Raw genomic sequence first — 15306 nt, forward strand, 5'->3', positions numbered from 1 at the left:
GATCAGCGAGATGCAGGCAAGAGTGTGTAAGGTGATATTGAATGTGTCACTGTCCGTCACCTCGCTCGACCTGTGCACCTACGTTCTAAACTTCATATTAAACATCACCGACCGCCACTGTATTACAGGAAGGTACATTTTTACCCTGAAATGATCTCCTATTGAGATAAAAACGGCTGCATTGGGCCTTTTTTAAGAGATGTAAACCATATCCTCATACCGAACTCAAGCGAAGACATAACCTGTGTGTATAACGTGTATTACATGTGTATAAGGCTGTTTTGAAACAATATAACAGATTTGTACCTGTGTTATTCCCCTGTAGGTGGATGCCAGGTTAACCCCCCCTATGTTATTCCCCTATAGGTGGATGCCAGGTTAACCCCCCCTGTGTTATTCCCCTGTAGGTGGATGCCAGGTTAACCCCCCTGGCCACCATGGGTCTGGACCGCAATGCTCTTATGCGGGATGGCCTCCGCCTGCACGGCGGCGTGATCTACCCAGGGATCCAAGCGCTGTCGGCTGAGAAGCCCCGCGAAGTGACCAATACCCTCCCCCTGAGCTACGGCCGGGACGGCCTCCCGGACCTCCTCTATAAGTCTGATGTCTCCATGGACAGGAGCAAGCCTAGTAATGGCTACATGGGCCTGTACAAGAGCCCTCCACCAGGCATTCAGAGGGGGCCAGAGGGCCTAGACAGGATATGTGTGGGGCCTGGGGGGCAGAAGCCCTCAGAGCTGGGCCTGGGGGGTGCTGGTGCAGGAGCAGGTGGGTACCTACGTCTGCCCTGGGGGCTGAGCCCGGGCCTCTACCCCTTCATGGACACGTCCAAGTACGCCGCCCTCAGCATGTACAAGGCTCAGTTCCTCAGTCAGCCCAGCCCCTACCTGCCCCAGCACCTGGCCTACCAGTCCCTCTGTGCCTCCCAGGGGGGGAACATGAACCCTGCTGCTGCCTCGGCCACCGAGAGGCTCTACTTCATGCCCCCCTACCCCCCGTCCCCCATCTCTTCCCCCCTGGTGGGGTCTCCCATGAGGATCCCAGCGGTGTCTGTGGCCCCCACATCCATGGTACACTGTCAGGAGAAGGGACTGAGTGTCGGATCTCGCATCCACCACGAGGGCTCTCCGTTTGGGCAGCAGCTTCACCAGCCTCCCCCTCCACCCCTGCACCTTCAGCCCCCCCACACAGACCGAGACAGACCCCTCAGCAGGAACAGTAAGCCCACTAGACCCACCTCAAACAAAGGAGCCAACAACAGCAGTGGTGGTGGTAGTAATAGCCTTCCCATTGATTCCTCCCCTCGAGCCTCTACTCGCCTCCCCCAGCCTGCTCCTCCCCTGCCTCCCACTCTCAGCGACAGCACCTTAGACCTACAGAGGCCAGTCCCTCGAATAGGGCCACCATCTTCCTCCTCTTCCCAGTCGATGCCTCACCCATTCTATGTGAGCAGCATTGCGCAAGAGCACCCCTCCCCCGCCCGGCCCAGCCCCCACAAACCCAGACCCAGGGATGGGGCGCCAGAGCACAGGGCTGGGGGGTGTGAAAGGAAACCCAATCGGTCCCCTTCTAAACCGTCCTCTGAGCGGAAAACCCCACCAAACAAGACTACCAAAGACCCAGCAGACCCAAAGCCTCTGGATCTCTCTGGAAGGCTGCTGGAGTTTGACCTGCCTCCCAACAGCTTCCCCATCAAGATGGAAGCTCTGGGGCTTCGGTACGGACATCCCCCAAGCCGGGAGCTCCTGAAGGAGACCCTCTCACCCTCCTCCCACCCCTCCCATTCAGTGGTCTGCAGCACTTTCTCCAAGGCCCCAGACAGGCCAGAGAGGATCAGCACTTTGCACTCCTCCTGGGTGGTGCCTACACCTATCTCCACCATTGGGTCCACCCACACACACCCCCACCCCCCAGCCCTATCCCCCTCCCCCAGGCCCAGCCCAGACCCCCAAGGGAAACGCTCCTCTCCCTCAGTCATCAAACACAAGGTTATAGAGAGAGTCCTGCCCCAGTCCCAGCAAAACAGTCCATCCTGCCTCAGGGTTGGAGAGCCACATACTAACCCAATACCTTCCAATCACAAGCCTGCCTCCACGATGCCCCCGTCCCCCAAACCCAATGGTGATTGGCCCAATCACAGCCCCAGCCAATCAGAAGGTTCCCCCATGGCCGGCCATCATAGGGGCTCCACAGAGAAGCCTCTTAAAGCCCCCAAGAGGGCTGAGACGTCCCAGGAGGTGTCTCCCTATATTAAACGTCCCTGTCTGGAGAATACCAACGGGCACCCGCCCAGCCACCTTTACCTAGCTCACAGCATGGCCTACGCCAACCGATACCTGCACTACTCTGTACCCGACAGCATGGCCCTCCATTCTCTCCCTCTGCCAGGGAAGGGCCCAGCCTACCCTCACCCCGTCCTGCTGGGCAGTAGCAGCCTGTACCCCTCCCACCTGGCAGCCAAACAGCCCTTACCCTACCACAGCCTCACGTACAACTCCCAGGAGATGACCCACCCTCTGATGCACACACATCCAGACTCTAAAGCCCTAGAGCGGGCAGATCAGGGGCCCAAGTGCCGGGGCCATGGTCAGGACAAACCTAGGGGTCTCACAGAAGATTGTGGTGGGTCCCACAGGGGCCGAAGTGGTGTGGAAACAGGAGAGGGGTCCCACGTGAAGCCCAAAAGAGAGGACGGGGAGCAGGGAGGGAGCCAGCCCAGACCCACTTCCTCCTCCAGCCTCAGTACCCCCTCCAAAGACCGTATCGTCTGCATTGACCTCGTCCACTCCGACACAGATGGAGAGTCCACTCCGACAACCAACAAGCCGCAAGTCTCTGTCACCATTCCCATCGCCAGGGGCAACCAACACAAGTGTTGCCATGGCAATGAAAACATTAGGGAAGTGGAACGGGAGCCAAAACACCAACTGCATCACCACCACCCCCAGCATCTTCATCACCACCCCAGCCCAAGCTCCACCATGACAACTATCCACACAGACAGACAACCAGAAACTCTCTGTGTGAGACCAAAGCTCCTCCAGGAGACGGGCTGTCCAGGTGTGGCCTCTAGCCCACCTTGGGGCTCCCCAAAGCTGGTTAATCGGGCCGAGGAGAGCCCTGAGGACCAGAGCCCTTCCTCAGACCCAGGGGACCAAGGGGAACAGGACCAGAGCACCCTGCGCTGTGCCCGAACGTCTGGCGACCGCAAGTCTGGCGACCACATCTCTGGCAACCGCACGCCTGGAGTCTGCACAACTGGGGATTGTGACCGCAAGTCTGGCGACCACTTGTGTAGAGATGGCACGTTTTCTTGCGACTTCACGTCTGGAGAGGAGAGAGAAGAGATGGACAAACGAAACTCCTCCCACCCCATCCATAGCTACATGGGCCTGGGGAAGGAGAGGGACAGTGAAAGAGAGAGCGTTGGAGACACAGAGGAGTCACATGGAGAAGGTGATGAGGACGAAGAGGGTGGGCGAAGAGGCTCACGGAGGACCGGCCTGACCAAGAGGATCGCTAGCTCCTTGGGCTATGTGGGTGACCGCATCAAGTGTGTCACGACCGAGCTGTACGCAGACTCTAGCAAGCTGAGCCGGGAACAGCGCGCCCTGCAAGTGAGTTGAGAGAAATTCGGACGTATTTGGGGTGGGGGGCAGCGTTAGTGGATGTGATGGTAACATGACTCATTCATCTGAGGTAATTTACGGTTTATATGGTACGTTCCCATGTAACCTGTGCAGGAATCAAACCTACAACTACGGTCAATTCTGCCACTTATTTTAGCGGCCCATAGACTGTCATATTATTCAGACAATATATGACTTCATATAGGATGCGTCTTAGAATCAGTCTATGCTCCCCATAGCTGAAGTTGCAGGGTTGCAGGGTGAGGGTGAGTTCAGGGTTATAGGCTTATACCAGCCCTTTGTGGTTGCCTCTGAGATTGAGAGGACGTTTGAAGCATGTTGACAGTCAGTGAGTTAGTACAAGGCCAGTTCAAAGGTTAACCTAGGCCTGTGAGTTGTCTAGGCAACATTGGTTTGGTTGTTTGCGTGCTCTGTGTATCTAGCTTGGGAGAAATAGTGAAATCGAAAGGCAGGTTCCAAACGCATGTGTTGCTTGCTGCTGAGCGGTGGGGCTTCACATGGTTACAGGGCTGTGCTTAACCCCAACGTGAGCCAGAGGGGCTGGAGGGTGATGGATGGGGTTCCCCCTCCACCCACCCTGGCCTTATCCAAGGTGTCACATCCCTTCCCCCAAGGCTATTAGTGCCTGGCTCCTCACACTCTGAACACATTAAGACACACACACCAGGGTTTCCGTTAGCTGGTAATAGCCAGTTTTGTCCCCCAAAACTAAAATTGAAAAGACGATTAAATAGAATTGGTGCCCGCCAATTGTCTGGGAGAAGAGGAATAAATCCCATTGTAAAATACGACGTTTTAGCCTAGTCATTGATGTAAATGCCAGTCGATGTAAATACATTTGGCTGGTCATGCTTATCGGTCTATGTTAATTTGCATAATTTAGTGGAATTCATTTGGTGTGTGTACTGTATATTCGTTATCTTATTTAGCATACAGATACAGAGCCTTAGAGTGAGACATCTGTCAGACAGCGCTGTTGCATGTTGTGGTGCTTTCAAGACAACTGAAAAATATGAGGTCAAATCAGACGGCGCACAACCGGCCGTGGTGGGAGTCCCACAGGGCTGTGTCACAACCGGCCGTGGTGGGAGTCCCACAGGGCTGTGTCACAACCGGCCGCGGTGGGAGTCCCACAGGGCTGTGTCACAACCGGCCGCGGTGGGAGTCCCACAGGGCTGTGTCACAACCGGCCGCGGTGGGAGTCCCACAGGGCTGTGTCACAACCGGCCGCGGTGGGAGTCCCACAGGGCTGTGTCACAACCGGCCGCGGTGGGAGTCCCACAGGGCGGCGCACAACTGGCCCAGCGTCCTCCGGGTTTGGCCGGGGTAGGCCGTCATTGTGAATAAGAATTTGTTCTTAACTGACTTGCCTAGTTAATTACAGCTTAAATAAATGCATTTAAAATGACCTCAGTGATCTTCAGGTCGGAAAGTCTGAGCTCAAGAAAGAGGACCAAGTTCCTGAGTTGGTTTCCTGTTCAAAACTATTTCCCCCTTTGGAGCTCGTTTGTTTTCCCCAGTTCTCTTCAACGCACTGAAGTCAGAAGTTGGAGATTTCCGAGTTCTGAGTTGTTTTGAACGAGGCATCAAATGTCAAACGGAAGGCAGGCTTCATCAGCGCGGCACACACCACTTTGCTATGAGCTGGAGGAAGTATGCATTTTGAAAACATATAAGCTACTTAATTGTTTGAAACCTGAAGGTTTTACTACATATTATGAGGCTGGTCTTACCTTGCTTCAAAGTACTGTTCTTATTAATCTCTGTCACATGAAACCTCTCGCATGTGCACTGCCCTTTTGAAAACAGTGTTTTCATGCTAAAATGATTATGGAACAAACATTCGCGAGTACTGCCTTGAGTGCCCTGCTTTGGTTATAACGTGAAGAAATCGCCTGATCGTTTAGCTTAAACTGTTAAACTTTCTGATCTTTGCTATGTAGCCTAGTCCTCCTGGTTGTAGGAATTTGGGATCTATCATCCCACACCTGTCTCAGTCTGTCTGGAATAGGCTATTTCTTTCTCCACAAGCTGACCAGTAGAACAGGTAGGCTAATTATTCTACTATAGTAGATTGACATAAGTTAGTGATTTTGTTGTTTGCTACTTGTCTTGTTGGCTGTTATTCTAACATGTTCAAAGTGCACATTCGGTAAGAAGGACCGCACATCGCTGCATCCTGGACTGGCATGTTCTGTTAATATGAATGACCATATTGTAAATGTGCTGTCATTCTGAGCACTTTGGGTGGACGCCCTAATCAGGTTATACTCCTAATGCATATGGGTCCGGTACATTTCTCAAATGTCCAGTAAATGAAAATGTTGCTGGTCAAATGTCCGGCGGCACATTTTCCTAACGGAAACCCTGACACACATATACACACACACACACACACACACACACACACACACACACACACACTGTAAACAAACACAGATTCAGTCCTGCACAACCGAACTGCGGTGCGTGATCAGACTGCATGCACTGAATCTACTTTTCTGCTTGTCATAGACCAACATTCTGGTTAGATTAGTTGTTAAAAAACGTGTGTGTGATTTCTGGCATAGACACACACACCTCTTATGATTTATCAATGAATGGGACAAAGGCACGTGTGTGTTAACCGGTTGGTTCCACCTGTCCATATGTTGCCATGGCTCCTCTAAACCATGTTGGTTTGTCGTAAATTGTCATGCTTGCTGATATAAAGCTATCAAATGCTAGATTTCTGGATGTTTATTATCATCTTAATAAGAGCCTCTGTCTAACTCCATTATTATAAATCATATACCCACAATCCCCCTTCCCAAAAAAAGGAAGTACATTGGGTACAGGGGTGTGTGTGTGTAAGTAACAGGGAGACTCCAATCCCCCAGGTCTGCGCTACTGCTGGGGTTCCTTTCTCCTGATAGTTAATAGGTTGGTTGATTGATTGACTAATGTTACTGATTGGTCAATCCTTGATTAAAGGGGAAGAAGCAGCAGGGCCACAGACACTGAGGAACAGAGTACAGACGTGTTAACATACAATACCTACATGCAATGATAGACAGACATACTGACTAAAATGATGGACAGAGTATGAAAAGGACAGAGTATGAAAAGGACAGAGTATGAAATGGACAGAGTATGAAATGGACAGAGTATGAAATGGACAGAGTATGAAATGGACAGAGTATGAAATGGACAGAGTATGAAATGGACAGATATATTGAGCCCCCTCCCCCATTCTAATTGCATAGATGGAAGTCATATCACGAGAGGGGGATAATATAAGTCGACCTGCAGCTATCTGGGAGGTCAGTTCTTTACATTTCTTTATCTCACTCTACCCCTCAGACAGGCTTTCTCTCCTTCCCTCTGCCCTCTCTTTCTGCTACCTCTCCTTTTCTCTGCCCTCTCTCTGCGACCTCTCCTTTTCTCTGCCCTCTCTTTCTGCTACCTCTCCTTTTCTCTGCCCTCTTTCTGCTACCTCTCCCTTTCTCTGCCCTCTTTTTGCTACCTCTCCTTTTCTCTGCCCTCTTTCTGCTCTGCTACCTCTCCTTTTCTCTGCCCTCTTTATGCTCTGCTACCTCTCCTTTTCTCTGCCCTCTCTTTCTGCTACCTCTCCTTTTCTCTGCCCTCTTTCTGCTACCTCTCCTTTTCTCTGCCCTCTTTCTGCTACCTCTCATTTTCTCTGCCCTCTCTTTCTGCTACCTCTCCTTTTCTCTGCCCTCTTTCTGCTACCTCTCCTTTTCTCTGCCCTCTCTTTCTGCTAACTCTCCTTTCTCTGCCCTCTTTCTGCTACCTCTCATTTTCTCTGCCCTCTCTTTCTGCTACCTCTCCTTTTCTCTGCCCTCTCTTTCGGCTACCTCTCCTTTTCTCTGCCCTCTTTCTGCTACCTCTCCTTTTCTCTGCCCTCTCTCTGCTACCTCTCCTTTTCTCTGCCCTCTCTTTCTGCTACCTCTCCTTTTCTCTGCCCTCTCTTTCTGCTACCTCTCCTTTTCTCTGCCCTCTCTTTCTGCTACCTCTCATTTTCTCTGCCCTCTCTTTCTGCTACCTCTCATTTTCTCTGCCCTCTCTTTCGGCTACCTCTCCTTTTCTCTGCCCTCTCTTTCGGCTACCTCTCCTTTTCTCTGCCCTCTCTTTCTGCTACCTCTCCTTTTCTCTGCATTGCTTCTTCCCTTTTCTCAGTTTCTCCCCCCCCCCCCCCTCTCTCTATGTGAGCCCCAGGGCTAGCTGTATGTGCTTGCTAGCTGTGTTCATGTTTCAGGAAGGGAGGTGGCAGGAACTAGGACTCACTGTGGCTGACTGCACTAGTCTAACCTAACCGTGTCTGGATGTGCCATGCTTGTTCGTTTATCTCTGTCTCTTTGTCCTGTTTTGGCCTCCTTTTAATGACACTGTGATTTCCTGATGCGATGTCTGCTTCTGTAACCGTTCAGCCCAGATTGAGGTTTAGAGAGAGGTGTGTGCGGCGAGGGCTAGAAGGTTAGTGGGTTTCATGGCTGCTTTCTCTGTGTATGTGTCTCTGTGGGTGTCCTGTCTGTCTGTGTGTGTGTGTGTGTTTAGCGGGCGATGATGCGGTTCTCGGAGCTGGAGCTGAAGGAGAAGGAGTGCGGGGGTGTGTCTGAGTCGGCAGCAGGACGGGAGTTGGCAGACGGCCAGCGGAGAGCGAGAGAGTGGGAACACTGCCAACACACCGCCAGGCAGGGAGAGAGGGAGGGTGAGTAACCCAATACACACACACACACACAGATAGGCAGGGTTTGGTCATAATATATACACACAGTGCGAGAGAGCGAGATGTGGGGAGAATCTTATTTTCAATGAGCGTTTTCTGCTTATCTGTGTAGAAAGAGGATAGAGGGAGGGGAGGAAGAGAGATCCAGTGGGTGGGGGAGGGAGAGAGAGCATTACAGAGATGGAGGAGTAAAGTTAGTAAGTGGATGAGAGAGAGGAATAGTGTCAGAAAAGGATTGGGGGAGAGAGGGGGAAAGAGTGAGTGGGGGAGGGGGGCTACTTGTGCTGGCGGAGAGCCCAGCTGTGTAGTGGAGCGAGGCCTGAACTGACGTGGGAGACTAATTATGAGAGTGAGTGAGAGAGGAGGAGGCTGAGAAGGAAAGAGTCATGCTCTGTGCAGCAGGGTCATGTCAGGGGGAGGAGGGGGGGGGTTCGTCCTAAAACAACCCTTTTCTTCACTTTCTCTTGTGCTCTCTCTCTACCTGTTTCTCATAGGAGAGTCAGTATGAACTCTTTACCCCACCCACTGACATCTGATTCAAAACTCTATACCCCACCCACTGACATCTGATTCAAAACTCTATACCCCACCCACTGACATCTGATTCAAAACTCTATACCCCACCCACTGACATCTGATTCAAAACTCTATACCCCACCCACTGACATCTGATTCAAAACTCTATACCCCACCCACTGACATCTGATTCAAAACTCTATACCCCACCCACTGACATCTGATTCAAAACTCTATACCCCACCCACTGACATCTGATTCAAAACTCTACCCCACCCACTGACATCTGATTCAAAACTCTATACCCCACCCACTGACATCTGATTCAAAACTCTATACCCCACCCACTGACATCTGATTCAAAACTCTATACCCCACCCACTGACATCTGATTCAAAACTCTATACCCCACCCACTGACATCTGATTCAAAACTCTATACCCCACCCACTGACATCTGATTCAAAACTCTATACCCCACCCACTGACATCTGATTCAAAACTCTACCCCATCAAAGTTTTACAGCATGTATTTGGATGTCTAACAGCCCTTCTCTCTCTCCCTTCACCCCCTCTCTCTCCCATCACCCCCCTCTCTCTCCCATCACCCCCCTCTCTCTCCCATCACCCCCCTCTCTCTCCCATCACCCCCCTCTCTCTCCCATCACCCCCCTCTCTCTCCCATCACCCCCCTCTCTCTCCCATCACCCCCCTCTCTCTCCCATCACCCCCCTCTCTCTCCCATCACCCCCCTCTCTCTCCCATCACCCCCCTCTCTCTCCCATCACCCCCCTCTCTCTCCCATCACACCCCTCTCTCTCCCATCACACCCCTCTCTCTCCCATCACACCCCTCTCTCCGTTGCTTCTTTCTCCTCCCCTTTCTTCCTCTCCTCTCTCTGTCTTCCTCCCTGGTCTAGGTGGAAGAAAGGTCTATGGGAGCAACAGAGTCCCAGTCCTCCAGAGGTGTGGGGGCCAACGGGAGAGCCTTTCCCAAGGGCAGGAGGCCTGGGAGGGTGCTAGAGATGGTGCCAGAGTGGGAGAGGGTGGGCGACGGTCACCTCCCATCCTGGCAATGGCAGACGGGCACCCCAAGGAGAAGGGAGGGCAGAATACGGTACCCACTAGCAAATGCACACACATCCTACAGGAGAAAGATGAGGAGGAGGCAGGAGAGAAGAGGGTAGAGGAGAAGGCAAGGATTACTTCAGGTGAGTGTGGGAGATGTCATTTTCTTTTATCTACCTGTTATAAAATCATCTTAGACTTCTTTCCATCTCACCCTTTCTCACAGCTGTCTCGCTCCCATCCCTCTTTCTCTCTCTGTCCATCTCACCCTTTCTCACAGCTGTCTCGCTCCCATCCCTCTTTCTCTCTCTGTCCATCCTATCGCCCCCTCTCTCTCTGTCCATCTCACCCTTTCTCACAGCTGTCTCGCTCCCATCCCTCTTTCTCTCTCTGTCCATCCTATCGCCCCCTCTCTCTCTGTCCATCTCACCCTTTCTCTCACAGCTGTCTCGCTCCCATCCCTCTTTCTCTCTCTGTCCATCCTATCGCCCCCTATCTCTCTCTCTGTCCATCCTATCGCCCCCTATCTCTCTCTCTGTCCATCCTATCGCCCCCTATCTCTCTCTCTGTCCATCCTATCGCCCCCTATCTCTCTCTCTGTCCATCCTATCGCCCCCTATCTCTCTCTCTGTCCATCCTATCGCCCCCTATCTCTCTCTCTGTCCATCCTATCGCCCCCTATCTCTCTCTCTGTCCATCCTATCGCCCCCTATCTCTCTCTCTGTCCATCCTATCGCCCCCTATCTCTCTCTCTGTCCATCCTATCGCCCCCTATCTCTCTCTCTGTCCATCCTATCGCCCCCTATCTCTCTCTCTGTCCATCCTATCGCCCCCTCTCTCTCTGTCCATCCTATCGCCATCTCTCTCTCTGTCCATCCTATCGCCCCCTCTCTCTCTGTCCATCCTATCGCCCCCTCTCTCTCTGTCCATCCTATCGCCCCCTCTCTCTCTGTCCATCCTATCGCCCCCTCTCTCTCTGTCCATCCTATCGCCCCCTCTCTCTCTGTCCATCCTATCGCCCCCTCTCTCTCTGTCCATCCTATCGCCCCCTCTCTCTCTGTCCATCCTATCGCCCCCTCTCTCTCTGTCCATCCTATCGCCCCCTCTCTCTCTGTCCATCCTATCGCCCCCTCTCTCTCTGTCCATCCTATCGCCCCCTCTCTCTCTGTCCATCCTATCGCCCCCTCTCTCTCTGTCCATCCTATCGCCCCCTCTCTCTCTGTCCATCCTATCGCCCCCTCTCTCTCTGTCCATCCTATCGCCCCCTCTCTCTCTGTCCATCCTATCGCCCCCTCTCTCTCTGTCCATCCTATCGCCCCCTCTCTCTCTGTCCATCCTATCGCCCCCTCTCTCTCTGTCCATCCTATCGCCCCCTCTCTCTCTGTCCATCCTATCGCCCCCTCTCTCTCTGTCCATCCTATCGCCCCCTCTCTCTCTGTCCATCCTATCGCCCCCTCTCTCTCTGTCCATCCTATCGCCCCCTCTCTCTCTGTCCATCCTATCGCCCCCTCTCTCTCTGTCCATCCTATCGCCCCCTCTCTCTCTGTCCATCCTATCGCCCCCTCTCTCTCTGTCCATCCTATCGCCCCCTCTCTCTCTGTCCATCCTATCGCCCCCTCTCTCTCTGTCCATCCTATCGCCCCCTCTCTCTCTGTCCATCCTATCGCCCCCTCTCTCTCTGTCCATCCTATCGCCCCCTCTCTCTCTGTCCATCCTATCGCCCCCTCTCTCTCTGTCCATCCTATCGCCCCCTCTCTCTCTGTCCATCCTATCGCCCCCTCTCTCTCTGTCCATCCTATCGCCCCCTCTCTCTCTGTCCATCCTATCGCCCCCTCTCTCTCTGTCCATCCTATCGCCCCCTCTCTCTCTGTCCATCCTATCGCCCCCTCTCTCTCTGTCCATCCTATCGCCCCCTCTCTCTCTGTCCATCCTATCGCCCCCTCTCTCTCTGTCCATCCTATCGCCCCCTCTCTCTCTGTCCATCCTATCGCCCCCCCTCTCTCTGTCCATCCTATCGCCCCCCCTCTCTCTGTCCATCCTATCGCCCCCCCTCTCTCTGTCCATCCTATCGCCCCCCCTCTCTCTGTCCATCCTATCGCCCCCCCTCTCTCTGTCCATCCTATCGCCCCCCCTCTCTCTGTCCATCCTATCGCCCCCCCTCTCTCTGTCCATCCTATCGCCCCCCCTCTCTCTGTCCATCCTATCGCCCCCCCTCGCTCTGTCCATCCTATCGCCCCCCCTCTCTCTGTCCATCCTATCGCCCCCCCTCTCTCTGTCCATCCTATCGCCCCCCCTCTCTCTGTCCATCCTATCGCCCCCCCTCTCTCTCTGTCCATCCTATCGCCCCCCCTCTCTCTCTGTCCATCCTATCGCCCCCCCTCTCTCTCTGTCCATCCTATCGCCCCCCCTCTCTCTCTGTCCATCCTATCGCCCCCCCTCTCTCTCTGTCCATCCTATCGCCCCCCCCCTCTCTCTCTGTCCATCCTATCGCCCCCCCCTCTCTCTCTGTCCATCCTATCGCCCCCCCCTCTCTCTCTGTCCATCCTATCGCCCCCCCTCTCTCTCTGTCCATCCTATCGCCCCCCCCTCTCTCTCTGTCCATCCTATCGCCCCCCCTCTCTCTCTGTCCATCCTATCGCCCCCCCCCTCTCTCTGTCCATCCTATCGCCCCCCCCCTCTCTCTGTCCATCCTATCGCCCCCCCCCTCTCTCTGTCCATCCTATCGCCCCCCCCCTCTCTCTGTCCATCCTATCGCCCCCCCCCCCCTCTCTCTGTCCATCCTATCGCCCCCCCTCTCTCTCTGTCCATCCTATCGCCCCCCCCCTCTCTCTGTCCATCCCATCGCCCCTTTCTCTCTCTTTCCATCTCATCGCCCTTCTCTCACAGCTGTCTCGCTTCCATCCCTCTTTCTGTCTGTCCATCCTATTGCCCCTCTTCCCCTCATTACCATAGATGTCTCATCTCTCTTCTCTGTTCCCTCTCTCTTTCATCACTGTCAGTTCCAATCCTCTCACTGTGTGAGGGAGGGAGAGAGGTGTTTAATCCTGTCTGAGTGGAGAGAGAGAGAGAGCAGGACAGCCATTCTCTTCAGCCGTGCTGTTCCTCTGCTGTGCTTACCCTCCCTCTTCAGAGCTGTTCTTTTCATCTCCTTTCTTCCCTCTGGCTGTTTGGCTTTCTGTTCCCGTTCCCCTTTTCTTTTGGCATGTGACATTACACTCGATCTCCCAATGCTGGCAGGCGAGAGGGATTGTCCTCCCTGTGCATTTGGGGAAAACACTATTTTACCTCTTTTCTCTTTTCCGACTTCTCGCTCTCTCTCACTTTATATATACACACAGCATCATAATACTATGCTTAACGTGAGGCTTTAAGCTCATCAGCTTGACAAAAAGTGGGCACTGTGTATGTGTGTCTTTGTTGCATTTCTGTGTCTGCATGTGTGTGTCTGTATGTGTGTGTTTATGTGTGTGTTTGTTGCATTTCTGTGTCTGTGTGTGTGTTTGTATGTGTCCTTTTTTCGTTCTTCACTAACCTCCACTTCCTGGGTCTTCAGATGTCTGTGTGCTGCCTACAGCTCCTCCTAGTAATGATGATGATGATGATGAAGAGGTCAGGAAACTTAAGGTGTGTATTGAGCTGAAGGGGCTCTGCCTCCGCAAGCCCTCTGCCTCCTCCCCTGAGAGACTAGAGGTCAAAGAGGAGAGGGCATGGTCATCACATCACAGCCCTTCCTCCCTGTCCCGGACACTCCCCCCAGCCCAAGCCCCGCCCCCGCGGGACAGGAAGTTCAAGGTCGACCCGGAAGTGAAACCTCTGCCGCAGAAACCAGAGATCACGAAGAGCTGGGCCAGAGAGATGCTGGCTAACGGAGATGCTAAACGCGGTAGGCACAATGAAGGTTGCAGTGATTTTTCTGTTGCTTTGTCGTCAGTGATGGTGGGCTTTCACTGCTGCTGTGTTCACTATAGAGCAGTCTTGTGCTTGGTGCTAAGATGTCCTGTATTATTCTTCTATACCCTCAACATCTCCCCAACATCTGACTTCTGTGGTTTCAACACCACCACCAGAGAGGAATCTATGCTCTTTATGGTTTAGCCAAAAAAATAGATGTGCTTTGTGATGTCACTTCCTCTCTATGTTAGCAGTGTGGTCATCCTACCAGGGTTTCAGGGACATGAGGGATGTCAAACACTTCCTTCTGGGTCCAGGGGGCCTATGGACATCTCATTGGGGTGTTAGAGAAGCTGTGGTTCTCTCTCTCTGAGGGGTTAGATTCATATGCTTCTGGGGTCTGGATGCACAATCTCTCTCTCTCAGGGGTTAGATTCATATGCTTCTGGGGTCTGGATGCACAATCTCTCTCTCCGGGTTGAAGAGCTCTGGAGAAGTCGTGTGCCTAGCTTGAGGAGACAGAGTGTTTGTGGGAGAGCATGTGCGCATGCCTATTCAAAATATGGGGGCAGGTGTATGTGACTAACGTGATGAATGACTGTTTCCCCTTGAGGCCAGTCAAATGGAGAGAGCAAGAGAAACAGAACGAAGGTCTGTTAAAGTAGGGCTTTCCATGTGTTCACATCATAGAGAGAGGGATTAGAGACGAAGAGTAAGAAAGGGAATTACCTGGGGTGTATTCATTACGCTGTGGAAAACATCTAGTCTGTTGCAAAATGTGTGTGTCTCCCAGACTGATGTTCATCCTCATTAATAAATCAGCACACAAAGAGAGCTAGTAGATCTTTACCTCCTCTCCCCTAACCGTCAGGGTCTCGGTCTCCTCACCCCTAACCGTCAGGGTCTCTGTCTCCTCAGTTGGATTACTCCCTTTGACCCAGCAGAGGGACAGATCGGCCCCCCAGGGGCCCTTGATGGGACCAGGCTGTGACCGGGGATCCAAGGAGCCCAGGAGAGGAGGGGTGGCGGTGAAGACTGTGGGTCAGTTCCCCCTCCCCTCTGCCCCCGAGCCCCCCACCGGTGACACCGCCTCTCTCAAGCCACGTCGTCATGGTGACATGGACAAACCCAAAGGCAAGCGGCCGTGCAAGACCAAACACACCAGCCAGAGGGAGAGAGAGATGGAGCGGAGGAGAGAGCTGCTGAATGGCGCCAGCAACCAGCACGGCAGCACTGATCTGGGAGCAGCTCTGGTGGACAAGGTGAGAGTGGCAGTGTCAGCGTTCACAGATTCCAGATTTAACAGGCTGGTAGGGTGACCAAATGGATTGCGGTGGCAAGAGGACGGAGGAAGTGAAAGGGAAAAGTAGTACGGAGGGAGCTGGAGAGAGGGAATAAGACCGAGCGAGAGATGGAATACCGTTACAATGTTTAAGAGGGCTGCTGCTTCTCTGACC

At 53.2% G+C, this 15306-nt stretch overlaps 1 protein-coding gene across 5 annotated transcripts in view; it reads left to right on the forward strand.

The window, feature by feature from the left end:
• Window positions 1–15306, forward strand: part of LOC110520505 (BCL-6 corepressor) — a 75994-nt gene that overhangs the window by 29209 nt on the left and 31479 nt on the right. For 4 of the 5 annotated variants that reach the window (XM_036975060.1, XM_036975059.1, XM_036975056.1 and 1 more), the window contains exons 3-8: window positions 408–3617; window positions 6896–6952; window positions 8205–8358; window positions 9811–10101; window positions 13512–13841; window positions 14768–15111. In XM_036975060.1, coding sequence (XP_036830955.1) covers window positions 408–3617; window positions 6896–6952; window positions 8205–8358; window positions 9811–10101; window positions 13512–13841; window positions 14768–15111 — 4386 coding nt within the window. The remainder of the gene's footprint in view (window positions 1–407; window positions 3618–6895; window positions 6953–8204; window positions 8359–9810; window positions 10102–13511; window positions 13842–14767; window positions 15112–15306) is intronic. The other variant, XM_036975058.1, reaches the window with a different exon arrangement.

The sequence above is a fragment of the Oncorhynchus mykiss genome, chromosome 3, assembly GCF_013265735.2.
Source record: "Oncorhynchus mykiss isolate Arlee chromosome 3, USDA_OmykA_1.1, whole genome shotgun sequence".
Lineage (NCBI taxonomy): Eukaryota > Metazoa > Chordata > Actinopteri > Salmoniformes > Salmonidae > Oncorhynchus > Oncorhynchus mykiss.